The sequence below is a fragment of the Balaenoptera physalus genome (genome assembly GCF_965194825.1).
Source record: "Balaenoptera physalus genome assembly, chromosome: 3".
Taxonomy (NCBI): domain Eukaryota; kingdom Metazoa; phylum Chordata; class Mammalia; order Artiodactyla; family Balaenopteridae; genus Balaenoptera; species Balaenoptera physalus.
In genome coordinates, this window is record NC_138890.1 from 98,943 (window position 1) to 114,481 (window position 15,539).

The 15,539-nt window shown below is 52.1% G+C and overlaps 2 protein-coding genes and 1 long non-coding RNA gene across 4 annotated transcripts in view; 1 reads left to right on the forward strand and 2 right to left on the reverse strand.

Annotated features, from left to right (window-relative positions):
• The window catches only part of MIER2 (MIER family member 2), a 21,495-nt gene extending 14,721 nt beyond the window's left edge, over window positions 1-6,774 (reverse strand). The window contains exon 1 of one of the 2 annotated variants that reach the window (XM_082455974.1): window positions 6,713-6,774. In XM_082455974.1, coding sequence (XP_082312100.1) covers window positions 6,713-6,721 — 9 coding nt within the window. In that variant the 5' untranslated portion in view covers window positions 6,722-6,774. The remainder of the gene's footprint in view (window positions 1-6,712) is intronic. The other variant, XM_082455976.1, reaches the window with a different exon arrangement.
• On the forward strand, window positions 14-14,352 carry LOC309657951. Its single transcript, XR_014261985.1, has 3 exons — window positions 14-5,374; window positions 5,815-5,944; window positions 11,207-14,352. It is a non-coding gene; the product is annotated as an uncharacterized lncRNA (long non-coding RNA).
• Window positions 14,353-14,427: 75 nt separating this feature from the next.
• SPMAP2 (sperm microtubule associated protein 2) overlaps window positions 14,428-15,539 on the reverse strand; it is a 29,106-nt gene continuing 27,994 nt past the window's right edge. Inside the window, exon 14 of the mRNA XM_082455982.1 lies at window positions 14,428-14,815. Within this exon, the coding sequence (XP_082312108.1) occupies window positions 14,577-14,815 (239 nt within the window). The 3' untranslated portion in view covers window positions 14,428-14,576. The remainder of the gene's footprint in view (window positions 14,816-15,539) is intronic.

The window sequence follows — 15,539 nt, forward strand, 5'->3', positions numbered from 1 at the left end:
CATGACTTACCGCAGCCAAAAGGTGTAAACACCCAAATGCCCATCAACAGGTGAATGAATAAACAAGATGTGTCCATCCTTATGATAAAATATTACTTCTCTCTGAAAACGAGAGAAGCACTGACACTCGCTACCACGTGGACAGACCTTGAGAACACGATGCTCAGTGAGAGAAGCCAGACACAGAAGGACACACAGTGTGTGATTCCACTGATAGGAAACATCCAGAACAGGCAAATCCACAGACAGACAGTGGGTTCCTGGTTGTCAGGGGCTGGGGAGGGGGTAGGGTGACTGCTGATGTGGTCAGGTGTTTTTCTGGGATGATGGAATGTTCCAGATAAAAGTGAAGGTTTCAAAACTTTGTGAACATACTAAAAATCACTGAATTAAACACTTTAGATGGGTATATTTTAAAGCACATAAGTTATACCTCAAATTTTTTAAAAGTGCAAATGAAAGCATCATAACAGCTACCACTGGGACTTCCCTGGTGGTCCAGTAGCTGAGACTCCATGCTCCCAACGCAGGGGTCCTGGGTTCAATCCCTGGTCAGGGAACTAGATCCCACACACCGCAACTAAGAGTTCACATGCCACAACTAAAGATCCCGCATGCCGCAACAAAGACCCAGGGCCGCCAAATAAATAAGTAAATAAACTTTTTTTTAATTGTCTTTAAAAAAACCTACCATTATCACGATGTTCAAAAATTTATTAAGAACAAGAAAACTAGACCAATATCTCTTACAAACAGAAACACAAAACTCAACAAAACCCAAGCAAACTGAGTTCAACGACATACAGAGAACACTGCACACCAATGAGGAGAGGCTCAGTGCAGGGACGCAGCACAGGTGTGACACCCAACACAACCAGCACAGCGACAGACTAAACACAAAATCCACACCAAAATCATCTCAGCAGATGCAGAGACAGCACTTAACAGAGTCCAACAACCTTTCATGATGAAAACACTCGACACATGAAGGCTGCACGGAAACTTCCTGAAAAGGGCGTCCATCCAAACCCCAGCTACTGCCAACCCTGAGGCGAATGGCTAGCGCCTCCCCCAAAACCAGGGCACCGTCTCTTCACAACGTAGTCCTGGAGGAGGCACCAGTCGGGGCAGGAAAGTAAAATAAAAGGAATCCAAATTGGAAAGGCAAGTCATGACCTGGGACACAGAGGATACAAAAGAATCCACTAAAGAAACCAGAACTAATAAATGAGTTCAGCAAGGCTGCAAGACACAAGATAACCTACAAAAATCAACTTTACTCCTATATACTAGCAATGAACAATCCAAAAAGAAAATAAGGAAAACAATTCCATTTCCAATAGCACCAAAAAGAATAAAATACTTAGGAATAAATATAGCAAAAGAAATTCAAAACTAATACTCTGAAAAGTACAAAACACATTGAAAGAAACTAAAGATCTACATAAATGGAAAGACATACTATATTCATAGCTCAAAAGACTATTGCTAAGATGTCAATACTCCCCAATTCATCTACAGATTCAACAAAATGCCTATCAGAATCCCACCAGGCTTCTACGTAGAAACTGACAGACTCCAAAAATCATATGAAAACTCAGGGGACCCCAAACAGCTAGAACAATCTTGAAAAGGAAGAACACTTCCCAATCTCAAAAGTACTCCAAAGCTACAGTAATCAAAACAGTGTGGTGGTGACATAAAGCTAGATATTTAGATCAAATTAATAGAACTGAGAATTCAAAAACAAACCCATATATTTACAGTCAAGCGAATTTTTAAAGGGGTGACAGAAAAATTCAATGCAGAAGGAACAGTCTTTTCAACAAACAGTGCTAGGACAATTGGATATCCAAACGCAAAATAATAACATTCAACTCCTATCCCACACCACACACAAAAACTCACTCAAACTGGATCAAAGACCTCAAATATAAGAGCTAACACTATAAAACTCTTAGAAGAAATCATAGCGATAAATCTTTCTAACCAGGCAATGGTTTCTTAGATAAGACACAAAAAGCATAATCAACAAAACAAAAAATAGATAAACTGGACTTCATCAAAATTAAAAATTTTTGTGCCTCAAAGGACACCATCATAAAAGTGCAAAGACAACTCACAGACCAGTAAAAGATATTTGCAAATCATACAGTCCCTTTCTAAAGAGACTAACAGGCAAAGTCTCTGAATAGACATTTCTTCAAAGAGATACACAAACGGCCAATCAGCAGGTGGAAGCAAAGCTCAGCATTAGGGACAGCAAATCAGCACATGTCAGACACCACTTCTGTGACCAGGAGGACACATGATATCAAGTGTGGGGGGAATGCGGGCACTTGGGGGGGGGGGGACATGCAATGGGACAGCACAGGGAACACACCTGGGTGTCACCGGATGCCCCCCAACACGCCACCCTGGCACAGGGTGACCATCAGTGAAGGCAGGTGAGAAAGCAGTCCCGGCCCCGAGGCAGAGCACACACAGTCTACTGACCAGCCCCGCTCCCCTCCGCCCACAAGGCACGGCCCCCAGAGGTCAAGGCCTTCCCTCTGCACTGACCGCCCTGCTGTTCACACGCTCCCGAGCCCTGACCACCCCTTTGGGGACTCCTCGCCGGGTTCTTCCGCATGATGCACACCACCTGGTTAACAAGCTGCTTGTTTCTCTCTTGCAAAGCTGCCCTTGTCAGCCTGAGCCATGGGGCCCCAGCCAGGGACCCAGGGGGGCAGAGGGAAAAGTTAAGTCTCTCCTCCCTGAAACACCCAAGACAGACAAAAACATTCATCCACGCTGAGACCTGTTCACGAGTGTTCTCAGCAGCACGATTCACAACAGCCAAAGGAGGAAAGAACCCAAATGGCCATCAGATGGAATATTACTCAGCCAGGAAAAGGGGAGAAGCACCGACACTCGCTACAACGTGGACAACCTTGAGAACATGATGCTCAGTGAGAAAAGAAAGACACAGGGTGTGATTCCATTGACGGGAAACGTCCAGAACAGCCAAATCCACAGACAGAGTGTGGGTTCCTGGTTGTCAGGGGCTGGGGAGACGGATGGGGGAAGAGATGACTAATGAGTGCACGGTTTCTTTTGGGCTGGTGAAAATGTTCCAAAATTGACTGGTGATGGCTGCACAACTCTATGAAAATACTAAGAACCACTGAATCGCACACATTAAAATGAGTGAATTGTATGGTAAATGAATTATACCTCAGTAAGGCTGTTTACAAAAAAAAAAAAAATAGAATAGTTAATAAACTGAATTTTCAAATTTTAGAAAAAGAAGTTTAGTAGGAATTTCCACACTGATTTCCTCACTGGGTCCTCAAGAGGTTGTGTAATCATTTTCTTCATAAGAGAAATAAGGGACTTGAAGCTCAGAGAGGTCAAGTCAGTCATCCGCCATTCACAGCACCCTGGATGGTCCCGCCCAAGCCTAAGGCCCCTGTTTTGCCAAGGTGGGAGAAGGAAATGGATGAGGAGCTGACTAAGCACGTTCTGGGTTAAAAAGAAAAAGAAGGAAAAAAAAAAAGGGTGGGGGAGGAAAGAAGGAAGGAAGACAGCATTCTACGGACTTGGTCCCAAAGGCAAGTGGGGTGGAGAAGCAAGCCCAGGGCGGGAAGGCTGGGCCCAGTGCTCAGACGGAGGCACTGCTGGAAGAAGCAGAGCAGCGTCTGGTTCCTGCTCAGCCCTCCGAGCCTAACCCACAGGGACGTGTGGGAGGCCATCCTCCAAGGTGGCTGCACCCAGGCACGCCACCCACAGGCGTTCCTCCAGGCACGGGACACCGATGTGCCTCCCCACCCTGTGCGAGGGCTGGGCCTGGGACTCTGGTGGGAGGGCTTCCACGTGACCCCCAAGACTAAGCTGTGAAATGCAGTGCAGTTCCCACCAGCCGCCCATGCTGTGAGGAAGCACAAGCCACAAGGAGAGGCCACGCCAGCAGGCGGCATCACAGCCACACGTGGGCGAGGAAGCTTCCCTCCACTGGGGCTGGCTCAGCCCAGCCGCCAACCAACCGCAACCACATGAGGGACCAGTCAGCCCTCAGAACCGTGACAGGTAATTAAAAACCGAGGGCTGCTCTGAGGAACTGAGTGTCGAGGTGACTCATCAGGCAGCAGTGTTACCCAGACCCCCCCACCCCCTGCCCACACCCAGCAAAGGTGCCTGGTCCCGCTGGGCCACCCAGCACTTCATCCCTGTCTGACCGCCTGCAGAGCACCCGCTCTGGGCCGGGAGGCAAGAGGCACTGGGTGCACAGCAGTCAATCGACAAACAGGTTCTGCCTGTCCAGTCTTGACGAGTCACCCATCTCGTCGGGGATACAGATAACAAACAGGCAGATGTGCACAGTACTGAGGGGAGAAAATGGGGTAGGGGGCCTGCACAACTAGGGGGGGCCTGTGTGGCCGTCTCCAGGCAGAGGCCTCCAGGGCAGCGGGACGGCACCACACAGAGAGTCCACCCAAGGCTGCAGACAGCACAGGGAAACAGAAGGAGCCCAGGGGGTGGAGAAGGGTGCAGAGGGAGATCCTCAGAGATCACGCCACCGGGCCAAGGGTCACAGGGAGGAGATGCACTTTCCCCTAAGGACAACAAAAGGCCGTGTCTTTTAAGCACAAGACAGAGATGGTGGACTCAGGTTTTTCAAAGAGTAAGCTGGGATCCTCAAGGAAAATATGAAGCACCCCGCCTTCTCTCACGGTGCTGATGGCTACTTTGGCGACAGCAAAAATCAGGCAGCTAATCCTGATCAAGCACTTACTGCTCGGTTACGAATCGCCATTTTTATCAGTTCAAGACAGTGATTGCACAAGTTTCAGCTTCTCTGTGCAAGCGCGGAGCCAAGATCTCATGAGACCTCCCCATCTCAGAGAGAGTGACCGACCCAAGGTCACACAGAAGAGGCTCCAGAAATGCAACGGGTCTCCTGGGCAGAGGCTGGCCATGCCCACCACGACTGGAATTTGCACACCTGCTGTCCTTCACTGCCAGGCCCTAAGCGCCTCCCATGGAGCCAGGCATACGGACTTTCTTTTAGGAAACCAACCCCAATTCACTCAACAGGCACCACCCCAAACTGGACACAGGACAACAGAAGCACCCTGGACACCCGGCTGCCGTGACACTGGGCAGGGCAGAGTCAACAGCCAAACCCCGCAGCGCTCGGGGCGGGCTGGCTGAGAGTCTGCCCCATCCACCTGTAACACGCAGCTACCTGCCGGGCCAAAACAGCTGGCCCCTGGGGCAGACGCACACACAAAGCGCCGTGCCCCTGCTGGGCTGTCGGGAGACCCGGCTTCTGCCTCCGTCCCACAAGTCCAGCCACCACCCAGGAGGCCTGTTTCCCCAAACATCTTCTAAGGTAGGAGAGGTAGGAGAACTACTCTGGAAGGGCCCTTTGGGTCCAGCCACCCAGCGTAAGGCAGGAACTAGCTGGGGAGGTCTGGCCTTGGACTGAGATGCCCACACCCTTTTTGGCGCAAATGCAGGGCCTGTCGCTGCCCCTGAGAAGGTCACTGGTGGGAGAGTATGGCCAGTCCCGCCCTCCACAACATCCACCCACACTGTGCCAAGATACAAACACCCAGTGTGGCCCCATAACCAGGCCGAGCATCCCAGGACCCGGCTGCACCTCACCGCGTGGGTGCCTGCTCCTCTCTGGGCCTGGGCGGCCCCACCCATTGGATGAGGATCACTTGCTGAGTCCAGGGACCTTCTTGGCATCCCCAAACTGAACGTCTGCGCTAAGAGTCACGTTTGCTGAGTCCCTAATAGGTGCATTATTCATTTCATCCTCACTAGGGCCCTATAAAGTGAGAGCAGGTTCGCACTGTTTTATCCGACATTCAAAAAAGCCCTCAAAGTGAAAGTTTTTCATCCCTGGTTTGACCCGCCACGAAGCTATTCAGTGTCTTGATCCCGACGATCCCAGGTGAGTTTGCTCAAACACCACACCCCAAACCCTCAAATCCGAAACACTGAACTCCCAACATCCATCTGGCCCCAAGGATTTGGGGTAAGGGGCCTTGGGCCCGCTTTCCGGACAGAGAGAGGAAGCTCGGAGAAGTAACTTCAAGCCGCCGATAAAGGCAGCCCTACGCCCCCCGCAGGCCGGATCCGCGCCGTGAGGGCCCCAGGTCAGAGCTCCAGTCCCGCCCGGAGTCCGGCGGGAGCGCGACTCCTTGGGGTCAGTGCCGCGGGGGTGGGGGTGAGGGGGTCAGCGGGCTGGGGTCCGGAGGGAGTGCGACTCTGCAGGGCGAGCCCCTCTGGCGTGGGGGGAGGGGGTGGCCAGCGGGCGGGGGTCCAGCGGGCGAGGGTCTGGTGAGTCGGGGTCCGGAGGGAGAGCGTGCTCCGCGAAGTTGGCAGACGCGGGGCGGGCGCCGGGGGCGGCGGGCGTGGGAGCGGGAAACCTCGGGCGCGCACCCCTTCCCCGCCCCCGCAGCCCCCTCCCCACCCCACGCCCCCGCCCCCCCCCACGCCACACATGCGCACTGCCGCCCGCGATGTGGCAGCCGGGAGGGGGGGCCGGGGGCGGCTGCCGACGGAGCCCAGCGCCCCTCGGGCCCCGACGGGAGCAGCGCCGCGGCCCGGCCCCGAGCCCCGGGGAGGGGTCTCAGCGCCCGGGGCCCCCACCCGGCCGGGCCGGGCGGCGGGGGCGCAAGCCTGGGCGGGGGCCGGCTCCCCCGGCCCGCTCACTCACCTCCGCCATAGCCGTGTGTGCGCGGGAGGCGGTGGCCGCGCCGGGATCCCCGGATGCGGGGCCGCGCGCTCATTGGCTGCAGCCCCTGGGCGGGCGGGGGCGCCGGGGCGGGGCCGGGGGCGGGGCGCGGGCGGGCGGGCGCGTAGTAGGTGCGCGGACGGGGACGCGCGGGCGGGCGCGGGATGCGCAGGATGCGCAGGATTCGCGGGTTGCGGGGTCTCGCGGACCTTGGCCTCGTCTGGGAGGTGGCGATGCCGTGGTGGAAGTGCCAATTCCTGATAAGCACACCTTAAGCACTGGTCCCCGTTCCTCCTTCCAATCTGTAGTGCCCCCGTGTTACAGGTAAAGACACGGAGCCCAGGAGTGACGGGCCACCCGGGCATGAGCGAGCGGTGGAGCCCGGACTGAAGCCTGGGCAAAGAGGTTCTAGAACTTTCCGCACGTTTGCACCAGTGATGACGGATCTCATTGGAGGCTTGGAACCCGAGTGCCCAGGGTGGGCAGGGGAGGTGGAGGCCTGCCCGGCTGCTGGCTCTGGAACTGTGGTTGTCATGGGTTGTAACTAATGGATGAAACGTGATGGGCCTCCGCTGGGCACTGAGGGGGAGAGTGAACAAAGTGGTCCTGACAAGGATTCCCCCACGTCTCGCATCTTAGACAGAGACGAGCTGGGGGCATCCAGGCAGAAGGTGTAGACAGAGGGGGCATGGGGGCCAGTGAGGAGGCCTGAGCAGGGACTAGGGTGTGGCTGGCGCAGAAGCAGAGAGCATGCCCCCAGGTTTCTGGCTTGAACAAACCAGGAAGAGTGGAATGGGGGAGAGGGGGGACTCAGGAGCCCCAGTCCTTTCCAAGCTGTTGTTGATATCAGTGTCATCGGGGTGCTGAGGAGGCGAGACGCACCGTGTTCGATGCTTGATGTAAAAGCATTATGCCAGCGCTCCGAGAACCTACCAGCCAGGAGAGAGAACCCCTGTTAGAAGGCCTGCCCTGCTCTCTGCGTGAGTCACATGTTACATGAGTCGTGGGCCGCCACTCACCTTGGCATACATCATCCAGACTGAGAGTTCAGGCCCTTGTGACGGAGGGTCCTTGCTCAATCATCAGTCAGTCAATCAGTGTGCCCTGCCGCCCTCGACTGGGCGCTGGACAGCCAGAGTTCCAGTGAGGCAGGAAGATGCACCAACAGATGCAGTGACAGTGGAGCTCTGTGTCATCATCACACGTGGCAGGAACCGAGGGAAAGGGCTTGAGTCAGCCTGGGGCAACCAGAGGAGACTCTTTGGAGGGAGCTTTGACAAGAATCATCAAATAGCCGTGAAATGCGGGGGAGCAGGGTGATTCGGATGAAGAGAGGGATGCGTTCATCCCTCTCTGAAACTCTCTTCCCCATACGACAAAGCTGCAGTCATCAAAACAGCATGGTAGTGGCACAAAAACAGACATGAATCAATGGAACAGAATACAGAGCCTAGAGGTACACCCACACACCTACTGTCAATTAATCTTTGACAAAAGAGGCAGGAATATACAGTGGAAAAAGTTCTCTTCAGCAAGTGGTGTTGGGAAAGTTGGACAGCCTCATGTAAATCAATGACGTTAGAACACTCCCTCACACCATACACAAAAATAAACTCAACATGGCTCAAAGACTTAAATATAAGACATGAAACCATAAAACTCCTAAAAGAGAACAGAGGCAATACATTCCCTGACATAAATCGTACCGATGTTTTCTTAGGTCAGTCTCCCAAGGCAACAGAAATAAAAGCAAAAATAAACAAATGGGACCTAAGCAAACTTACAAGCTTTTGTACAGCAAAGGAAACCATAAACAAAATGAAAAGGCAACCTACAGACTGGGAGAAAATATTTGCAAATGATGCAGCCAACGAGGGCTTAATTTCCAAAATATACAAATATCTCATCCAAGTCAACAACAAAAAAACAGACAACCCAATCAAAAAATGGGCAGAAGACCTAAATAGACCTTTCTCCAAAGAAGACATACAGACGGTGAACAGGCACATGAAAAGATGCTCAACATCGCTAATTATTAGAGAAATGCAAATCAAAACTACAATGAGGCACCCCCTCACACCGGTAAGAATGGCCATCATCAAAACGTCTACAAATTACAAATGCTGGAGAGGGTGTGGAGAAAAGGGAACCCTCCTACACTGTCAGTGGGAATGAAAATTGGTACAGCCACTATGGAAAACAGTATGGAGGTTCCTCAAAAAACTAAAAATAGGGTTGCCATGTGATCCAGCAATCCCACTCCTAGGTGTGTATCTGAACAAAACTATAGTTCAAAAAGATACATGCACCCAAATGTTCGTAGCAGCACTATTCACAATAGCTAAGACATGGAAACAACCTAAATGTCCATTGACAGATGAATGGATAAAGAAGATGTGGTATATATATAATGAAATATTACTCGGCCATAAAAAGGAATGAAATAATGCCATTTGCAGCAACAAGCATGGACCTAGAGATTTTCACACTAAGTGAAGTAAGCCAGACAGAGGAAGACAAATATCGTATGATATCACTTATATGTGGAATCTAAAATATGACACAAATGAATACGAAATGTTCTACGAAACAGAAACAGACTCACAGATATAGAGAACAGACTTGTGGTTGCCAAGGGGGAGGAGGGTGGGGAGGGATGGTTTGGGAGTTTGAGATTAGCAGATGCAAACTATTATATATAGAACGGAAAACAACAAGGTCCTACTGTATAGCATAGGAAACTATATTCAATATCCTGTGATAAACCATAATGAAACAGAATATGAAAAGAATGTATATATATATATGTATAACTAAATCACTTTGCAGTACAGCAGAAATTAAACAACATTTTAAATCAACTATACTTCAATAAAATAAATATAAAAAATAAAAAAGTGAAAGTCTCTTCCCACAGACTATTATTAGAGTGGATAAATGAGGCAACTTTTCAGCCAGGTGAGAAAAATGAACACCACAAGTGAGGGGCAGGTGGGTGCCCAGAGAAAGGATCACTTATGCACAGGAATGCATAACCTGTGTCTGTATTTGAGGAGCTTCACACAAACCCGAAATAAGGAACATTCTATCAACAGGGGGAGAAAAGGACAGTATTCTTCAGAAATATTAGTGCCATAAAAGGCTGATCTGTGGAAATCTTCCAGACGTGACAACTAAACACAATGCCTGATGCGAGGCTGGCTCCAGTAGGGTGGAGGGAAATTTTTTTAAATATTTATTTATTTAATTTATTTATTTAGCCTGTGCCGGGTCTTAGTTGCAGCATGCGGACTCTTAGTTGCGGCATGCATGCGGGATCTTAGTTCCCCGACCAGGGATCAAACCCGGGCCCCCTGCATTGGGACCATGGAGTCTTACCCACTGGACCAGCAGGGAAGTCCCTGGGCAGAGGGAAATTATTAGGTCAATTGACAAAACTGAAATTCAGATGTAGTCGGAATAAACGCATTGCATCAACATTAAGTTTACTGGAATCAGTAGCTGTTCTCTGGTTATGTAAAAGAATGTTCTTCTTTGAAAATTCACGCTGAAGTATTTAGGGGCTACTATAGACTAAATATCTGTGTACCCTGAAAATTTGTATATGGAAACATAATCCCCAATGTGATGGTATTAGGAGGTGGGGCCCTTGGGAGGTGATTAGATCATGAGGGCGGAGCCCGCATGAATAGGATTAGTGCCCTGGTTAAAGAGACCCCAGAGACCTCCGTCGCCCCTTCTGCCCTGTGAGGACACAGCGAGAACCAGGAAGCAATCCTCACCAGACCCCAAATCTGCTGGCACCTCGATCTTGGATTCCAGTCTCCAGAACTGTGAGAAATACATTTCTGTTACTTATAAGTCCCCAGTCCGTGGCCTTTTTGTTAGAGCCGCACCAGTGGACGATGACAGGGGTAAAGTGCCACGATGTATGCAGCTCACTCTCAAGTACTTCAGAAAAGTATATTTTCTGTCTATAAAACAGGGACGGGGAGAGACAGCAAACGAGCAAGCAAGGGGGGCAAACTGTTAATAGCTGAATCTGGGGAAAGGTATGCAGTCTGGTTTTTTTTTTTTTACTATACTTATTCTTGCAATTATTCTGTAAACCTGAATGATTTTCAAATAAAGAGTACAAAAAATGAAACTAAGAAAATAAAAAGCAGTGTGTTCAGCGGAGAGGTCAGAGAGGAAGAGGGGAGGCTGCAGGGGGCATTCCTGGCAGCAGGAACAGCCAAGGTGAAGGCGCGAAGGACACGCCATCCAGGAGGGCAGCCGGGCAGAGCGTCCCCGCGTCCCTTGCTCCTGGCGCTTCTCTGCCATTTCGACGGCACGTGGGGTGAGGTCTGGGCCACCCCAGCAGCTAAGCGTCTTAGCCTGGAGGAGGGAGAGCTGGGGGAGGTGAGGGGTGGTGGGTGCGTGCAGCTCGGGTCAGCGGTGGGGCTGTGGTTCACCTACTAATCTTTCTATTCCAAGTTTTCCCCTAGACAAAGAGATCCTGGAGGAACCATCTCTAGAACACATCACCCCGAGCTGAGCAGTTCAGGGGTGGGCTAGTGGGTGCTGTGGGCACCATCCGCCCCCCAAACACACACACAAGCAGTTTCCCAGCTGCTAGGAGCGTCGGTGGCTGAAGAGAGATGTCACCTATCCGTCGCGGAGGCTGCCGCGTCCAGGCCCAGCACCTGTGACCAACGGGGGACAGGGGTGGAGCTCCAGAGCTCCCGATGGGATCTACGGAGACTTTGTCATCTCTGCTCAGAGCCCTGCATCCTTCACCACCTGGCCGGTGGTGACCACAAGGGCCGTACCCACTCATTTTCCTATCTCAGCCTCTGTCTCGCAGTCTGTTTCGTGGGGACCTAGCCTCTGACGCAAAGCATGAGTCGTATTTTGAACGATTTAAGAAACAAACAAAAGAAGTAACACCAGTTGAAAGTGTAACGTAAATAGGAAGAACTAAGCCCCGATACTGGTCCTATCAGGAGATGTAAACGGGCCAAACTCAGCGTGATCCCGGAGTGGGTCACAGGGCAAATCCCGACCCTGAGCTGTGAACCAGCATCAAACCCGAGAGTGAGAAGGTCACACAGAGTCTCCTCCGCCCGCACACCTGCCCCGTTTACCTGCGCCCTAGAAACTCCAGCCTGTAGGGACACAGAGCAAGTGAGCGGTTGCCAGGGCCCAGGTGGAAGAACAGCCTGAATACAGAGCAGCCCCAGGGTTTTGGGCGGAGATGAAACTTGTGTATGTTGATTGCAGCGGTGGCTAGTTTACCTGCGTCAGTGCTGGTAAACCCGGAAAAGGGTAGATTTTCCTGTCTGTTCCGTCTCAACAAAGCGGACCATGGATCGCATTGGTGACATGCAGTATACACGCTTCTTTATCGACTCATTAAATCGTGAGATAATGATTTAAGTGTAGGTAAAGTTACATTTTATTTCTTCAGGAGATGCGGTATGAAGTTTGTTTTTTCTCAGCTTGAAGAGGAACACTTCAATGCGAGGAGGTCTTTGACAAGAGAACGAGCACGTCGTTTTGGACATTCAGCTGGTTTAAAGTTTTGGGCTTCCCTGGTGGCGCAGTGGTTGAGAATCCGCCTGCCAATGCAGGGGACACGGGTTCGTGCCCCGGTCCGGGAGGATCCCACATGCCACGGAGCAACTAGGCCCGTGAGCCACAACTACTGAGCCTACGCGTCTGGAGCCTGTGCTCTGCAACGGGAGAGGCCGCGACAGTGAGAGGCCCGCGCACCGCGATGAAGAGTGGCCCCCGCTCGCCGCAACTGGAGAAAGCCCTCGCACAGAAACGAAGACCCAACACAGCCAAAAATAAATAAATAAATAAATAAATTTATAAAAAAACAAAGTTTTGTTTTGTTTTGTCTTGCAAGGTCCCTAAGGTTGACCATCCCCCACTGGTGGACGTGCACTGTTTGCCAGCACTGCAGTCACCAAGGGTCTAAAGACGGAACCTCTAAGATTTCTAATCTGCACTGGTTTCCTCCTTCTGCTGAGGCAAATCACCACAAATCCAGTAACTAAAACAACACACCTTCGTTATCTGCGGGGGCAGAAATCACGGTGTCAGCAGGGCCTCGCTCTCTCCCGAGGCCCCAAGAGGAGACCGTGGGTCCTTTCAGGGTTGCATCCCTCCCTCTGCAAGCTGGAGCACAGCGGGTGGCTTTGGTGTCACACAATTTCCTCGGCCTCCCTCTTAGAAGGATGTGTGGTGATATTGGACCCACCAGGGAATCCAAGATAACCTCCGTATCTCAAAATCCTGGACCTCGTCTGCAGAGCCCCTGTGCCATCCAAAGTGCCAGGTCCACAGGTTTTAGGGGTTAGGACCCGGATGTCTTTGGGGCTGGTATTCAGCTGCCCCCTCGGTCCACCCTGCTGGATGCAGGGCATCCTGCTTCTAGGACGGACTCCCGAATCATCGGGGCTGTGAGTCTGCGTTGACCTGCTCCTGGCGTTCATCACAGCAGCCTCCAGCTGCCGGTTGTACCCCAGAGCAACGGGGACAGAGCCGAGGATTCTGTCATCACTGCACAAGCGTGCACTGTCGTCGCCCTCCCCGCCCGCGACAAGCCTTCACTCAGCAGTGCCCACAGGCTCGAGCGAGCGAGGTCATCCATCCATCCGTCCGTGTGTGTCCCTGCATCATTAACCTTTTTCTTCTGAACCTCTGTCCAGGTCTGTACCTACAAATACTCAATAAATGTCCTTTAAGTTACTGAGTGAAGTAATGTCCTCAAAGAGTCTGGGAATAACTGGGTCTCAGATCGTGGCTCGGGACCTTATGCTTGCTGGGCTCTGAGAGATGTGAGGGGCTGTCAGCACATCACACCCTCAGGACCCAGCAATCAGTCCCCAAGTGGTCCAGCCGGAGCCAGAGATAAACGAGACTTTCTCTAGGGTTGCAGAGACAGAAAAGATCTCTCTCCCACTGTGCTCAGCAGAATAAGAGCTCCCAAAGACACCCACGTCCTTCCTGGGCCCTGCGGATGTGTCGCCTCACAGGGCAGAGGGGACTTTGCGGGTGGGATTAAGTTAAGGCCCCTGAGATGGGGAGGACCCTGGATTCCCCGAGGGGTCCAGCGTCATCCCAGGGTCCTTATAAGAGGGAGGCAGGAGGGTCAGAGGCAGAGAGAGACGGGAGATGCTGCGCTGCTGGCTGTGAGGATGCAGGAGGGGCCGCGAGCCAGGGATGCGGCGCCTCTAGAAGCTGGAAGAGCCGGGAACCGATGCTCCCCTGGAGCCTCCGGAAGGACCAGCCCTGCCCTCGCCTGCATTTAGCCCCGTGAGACCCGAGCCGGACTGCTGACCTCACGACTGTCAGAGAAACAATCTGTGTGGTTTTCAGCCCCCGGTTCATGGTGAGTTGTCCCAGCCGCCACGGGAAACTCTTGTGGGGACTGTGGGTCTTTCACAAACTCTGTGACCCTCAGCCTCCACCTCAGCATAGGGGAGACACTGATTGTCCCCCCCGTTGGGTCACTGCAAAGATCATAATCACGCAACAGGCATTGGCTGGTTTATTATGAAGGTCACTGAGTTTGAGGTGCTGTGGACGCCCAGGATGTGGCTGGATAAGCAAGTTGGGACAGAAGAGGTTGAGAGGGAGTCTGCCATCCGAGGGGCTGGCGACGTCAGGGGAACGTGATTGGAGAAAAAGGGCTGCAGGATTGCAGGTTGGATGCAAACATAAAAATTATTATTACCGTCTCCTCCGGGCCCCCGCTGCCCTCCCGGCTCCAGGCCAAAGCGCTCAGAGCCACACACAGGGTCAGGTTGCACTTGGGTTTTACTGGGAACAGGCTGAGGGGCCAGGCCTGGGCTGCTCATGCTTTTTTGGTGACGCTCTTGGGGGTGGCAAGCTCGTACAGGCGAGGGGACGCACGAGCCACCAGGGAGGCTGGAGAGACGCGGTAGGGGTTGTAGCCCTCGCTCAGGTCCCTCCGCACTTTGGGTTTGGCCAGGGAGACGATGCGGGGACTGGCCACCGCCTTCCTGGTGACCTCCAGCACCTCCCAGCGCGGGTCTCGGTCAGGAACACACTTGTCCGACTGGGCCTTGGGCACTGGAGAGGGCGGGAGAGGGGGGTGGCGTCAGGAGCCGGAGCCTGAGGCATGAGGCCACACACACTCCCGCCCCGCAGAGATCAGCCTTCTGGGTCAGAGCTCCCAAGTTTAATGGCCTGTCTGTCAACAGACGATGGATAAACAAACATGTCCCTCCACACATGGGAGCATCACTCAGCCGTGAAAAGGGGTGAATCCCTGACACTCTCTACCACGTGGATGGACCCTGAGGACACGATGCTCAGTGAGAGAAGCCAGACACAGAAGGACACACAGAGTGTGATTCCATTGATGGGAAACGTCCAGAACAGGCAGATCCGCAGACACCGAGAGTGGATTCCTGGTTGTCAGGGGCTGGAGGAGGGGATGGGGGTGACTGCTGATGGGGACGGGGCTTCACTTTTTGGGGGATGGAATGTTCTAAAATTGACTGTGTGGGACATAGAGAACAGACTTGTAGTTGCCAAGGGGGAGGGGTATGGGGGAGGGATGGATTGGAAGTTTGGGATTAGCAGATGCAAACTATTATATATGGGATGGATAAACAACAAGGTCTTACTATATAGCACAGGGAACTATATTCAGTATCCTGTGACAAACCATAATGGAAAAGAATATGAAAAAGAATATATATATGTGTATAACTGAGTCATTTGGTGTACAGCAGAAATTAACAACATTGTAAATCAGTTATACTTCAATAAAAAATAAATTTAAAAAATA